The sequence below is a fragment of the Malurus melanocephalus genome, unplaced genomic scaffold, assembly GCF_030028575.1.
Source record: "Malurus melanocephalus ecotype Western Australia unplaced genomic scaffold, MMel_1.1 scaffold_934, whole genome shotgun sequence".
NCBI classification, from domain to species: domain Eukaryota; kingdom Metazoa; phylum Chordata; class Aves; order Passeriformes; family Maluridae; genus Malurus; species Malurus melanocephalus.
In genome coordinates, this window is record NW_026624166.1 from 98,863 (window position 1) to 102,786 (window position 3,924).

At 58.5% G+C, this 3,924-nt stretch overlaps 1 protein-coding gene across 2 annotated transcripts; it reads left to right on the forward strand.

The window, feature by feature from the left end:
- Positions 1–252: 252 nt before the first annotated feature.
- Positions 253–2,289, forward strand: CBX8 (chromobox 8). Of its 2 annotated transcripts, none has more exons than XM_057386203.1 (5): positions 253–395; positions 756–799; positions 979–1,044; positions 1,119–1,209; positions 1,373–2,289. In XM_057386203.1, exons 1-5 carry the CDS (start codon positions 327–329, stop codon positions 2,195–2,197), a joined length of 1,095 nt encoding a protein of 364 aa, XP_057242186.1. In that variant the 5' UTR covers positions 253–326; the 3' UTR covers positions 2,198–2,289. The 2 variants fall into 2 exon arrangements, with proteins under 2 accessions (XP_057242186.1, XP_057242187.1); XM_057386204.1 differs by having other exon boundaries at positions 1,143–1,209.
- The last annotated feature ends 1,635 nt before the right edge of the window (positions 2,290–3,924 follow it).

The following is a 3,924-nucleotide window of genomic DNA, read 5'->3' on the forward strand; positions in this document are numbered from 1 at the left end:
CCCCATCCCGCCCCCTCCCCGCGCCGCGGGCCCCCTTTGTGCTCCGCGCCCCCTCCCGCGCTCCCGGGGCCGTCCCCCCGAGCGGGGCGTGTCCCGGGGGCGTGTCGCGGTGGGCGTGGCGGGGGGCGGGTCCCGCGCGGTGCCGCCCCCGCCCATCGGGACGCGGAGCACGTCGGCGGGCGGGGCGCGGCGGGGCCAATGCGGCGCGGGCGGAATATTCCACCGCGCTCCGCGGGCGCGGGGGGGCCGCGGTGACGTCAGCGGGCGGAGTATTATGGTCTGGGCTGCGCCGGGGCCGCCCCTGCGCTGCGAGCGGCCGCGTAAACATGGAGCTCTCGGCCGTCGGGGAGCGCGTCTTCGCGGCCGAGGCCCTGCTCAAGCGCCGCATCCGCAAAGTAGGTGCCCCCCGCGGCCCCTCCGCCGCGCCCCCGGCCCCCCGCACCCCGGCCCCGGCCCGCTGGGGGCGGCTCTGCCTCCCCCCGCCGCGGGGCGGGCTCCGCTCCGCCGCTCCCGCCCTCCGCGCCCCGCGCCTGGGGGGGGGGCCGTGTTAAATCCGCGCCTGGGGAGGGGGGTGTGTTAGATCGGCGTTATTTTTCATTGTTGCATCCCCCCTGCTGCCCCTCCGCCCCGTGTTCCGCTCCTTGCTCGGGGCGTTGCGGGGGGACCTTTGTTGCGGGGCGGTTTGTCGCGGTTTGTCGCGGTTTGTCGCGGTTTTCGCTCCACGCATATTTATTTTCCTCGCTTCCCATCCGCAGGGCCGCATGGAATATCTGGTCAAATGGAAGGGCTGGTCGCAGAAGTAAGTCGCCCGTGGGGCTGCGGCGGGGGCCGGGGGGATGCTGCTGCACCCCCTGCTCCCCCTTTGTGACAGAACGGGAACCGGCTCCCTCCCTTCGTGTCCCTAGTTCTTATTTTATTAATCTTGTCCCCTCCTGGCTCCTTACGCTGTTCCCTCTCTCCGTCCCGCCTCCCCCCCAGGTACAGCACTTGGGAACCCGAGGAGAACATCCTGGATGCCCGGCTGCTCGCAGCCTTCGAGGAGAGGTACAAGGCCTTTACTAGCTATAGCAGTTGCGCTTGTAAATATGTGGCTGTCTTGTAGCTATGCTGAATTGAAGCTTTGGTTCTTTTAACACCTCTAGGGAGCGAGAAATGGAGCTTTACGGGCCCAAAAAGCGAGGCCCCAAGCCCAAAACCTTCCTGCTAAAGGTAAGGAGGCCGGAGCCCGCGCACGAGGGCTGCGTGCCGGAGCAGGGGTCCCTCTCTGGCCCCCTCGGAGGATGCTCCCCTCAAAGGTGGCCTCTTGTAAGTTGTAATTACACAGCCGGATGGCAGGATAATAAAGTCACTGGGTGATTTATCTTCTTTGCAGGCCCAGGCAAAAGCCAAAGCCAAAACCTATGAATTCCGCAGTGACTCTTCCAGGGGGATCCGGGTGCCGTACCCTGGYAGATCCCCCCAGGAGCTGGGCTCCACATCCCGGGCTAGGGAAGGACTGAGAAACATAGCCCTGGCCCCCCAGGGCAGCTCCAGCAGCAGCACCCCCAAGGCAGACAGCATCCGGGACCGGGTGATCCGCGTGGAAGAGAAACCCGGAGAGACTCCCAAAAAGAGGGGCCCGAAGCCCAGGAAGGAGCTTTACAAGGACCTGGCAGAGACTCTGGATGCCTCCAAGAGGAAACTGGGGGAGCCGGGGGACAAGGTGGGGGACTACCTGAAGGCCAGGAAGATGGAGGAGGCGGCGGCGGGGGCGGCCAAGTTCGGCTCGGGACACAGCGTGATCCAGCTGGCCCGGCGGCAGGAGCCCGAGCTGCCCGGAGCCCTGCCCGGCCCCAACCGCGCCGAGCCGGGGGCCGACACCTTCCCCCCGCGCCTGGCCAAGCACCGCGCCGACTTTCTGGACCCCAAGGGGCAGGGRGGGCTGGACCCCGGTGGGCCCAAGCTCCTGCACGGCGCCGTGAGCCCCGGGGCCGTGGGCAGCCTGTACCGTGACGGAGTGGGGGGCCCGGCGGGGCGGCCCTCCCTCATCGCCAGGATCCCCGTCTCCAGGATCCTGGGGGACCCCGAGGAGGAGTCCTGGAGCCCCTCTCTCAACAACCTGGAGAAGGTGGTGGTAACTGATGTGACCTCTAACTTTTTGACCGTCACCATCAAGGAGAGCAGCACGGACCAAGGATTCTTTAAGGAGAAGCGATGAGTTTGGTGGAGGTGGTGCTGGGGTTTTCTTCAGTCAGATTGAGACAAAAGCTTGGTAGAGCTTGGTGGGCCTCTCTTTTTTGTTTTTTTTTTTTTTTTTTTTAGATATTTTTTTTTTTTCTTTAACTTTTTTTTTTTTTTTTTTTTTTTTTTTCACGTCTTACATTTCGTTGGAAAGATTATCTCTAGAGTTATATTTTCTATTAGATGTAAATATGTTATTTAAGAAAAAATGCTTATATATATATCTATATATATATTTCAACTCTGAGTTGTTTTATTTAAATGGAGACAACAGTGACTGCTCAGTTGCTCCTAGAAAGGACAATAAAACTGAGAACTAACGAGTTCACGCATCTGCAGCAGGAGCCGGTGTACATAACGGTGTTCATAGCTAAGTATGTGCTGGGTTTTTTTAACTATTATTTTTCATATGATGCTATGGATGGTGGAGGGGGACGTGCTGCTCCCTCGGAGGGCGAGGTGCCCACGTTTCTTGATTGTGATTTAAGGTGTTGCTTGTACAATCAAGTGTGCTGTGTCCAGAACTGTTGCCCTTGACAGTTGACGTGAGCACTTGAATTCACAGTGTTGTTGGGGATGGGGTGTTTCCAGTCTAACAAAAAAAAAAAAAAAAAAAAGTGATGTTGCTACAAAGTCGGGACGGGGAAAAGCAGAAATCCATAAAAAGGCTAAACGTGTTGGAGTATTAACTTGAATTCCCTTTTCTTGCGGAGGAGAGGAGGTTTGTGTGTGTAAGGTTCCTGAGGGGTGATACTGAAATGCACTTTAATAGAGTTGTCGTAGCAGTTGTGGGAGATGGGACTGAGCTGAGAATCTGTTTTCATTTTGTCTGGTCGCTTGATTCTGTTCCCCCACCCACTAAAAACAAAAAAAAAACCCCAACAAAACCCCCCTCTGTTTACATTCCTGAAATGCCAGAGAGGTTGGGGAGGGAGCATCTCACTGCCCATATTTAGTTACTTTATTCTGCCATAGAAAGTGGATTATTATTATTTTTATTCCCAATCACAGTTTACTTCAGACTATTGGAAGTCTCCTGATGAAGTGTTCTGTAACATCCACATCCCCGACAAATCCCAGGGTCACCTTTCTGCATTCAGAGACAATAAATTCTTCCCTTTCCTCACACTGGTTAAACAATAGCCAAGAGGCGAAATATTCCCGTGTGGAGCAGCCCCACCGACTCGGGTGGGTTTTGTGCTGGATTTGCCTCCCGGGGCTGGGATCTGGAGCTGGATGGGGCCGGGAGGGTCTCATGGCTCCGGGTGAGGTGCAGTTTTCCCGCAGGTTTGGGGCTGGGGGTGCAGCTCCAGCTCTGCTGCTCCCCCAGCTCGGCACAGCCTGGCACAGGAGCGACCCTCGCCCGGGCTGGGGCTTGGCTGGGGTGGAGCAGGTGGCMCTGGCCTCACGCCTGGCTCTGGGCATCATTGGATGGGAAGCACAAGCCTGGCAGTGCCYGAGGGCTGGGACTGAGCCAGGGTCCCCTTGTCCCTGAGCTCCTGAAGGGCTCTGGCTCAGGGGGCTCACATGGGGTGAGGGAAGTGGCCGGGCAATGGGCACCTCTTTGCTGCAGGGCCCTTTGGCAGCTTCACCTTGCCTGGTTCCCTTCCCCATCCCTTCTTTGGCACCCACGAGGTGCCTGGCAGGAGGATGCTGGATTGGCTGTGCAAAGGGAGCCATCATGTCTGAGAGTTCCGAGTTTGT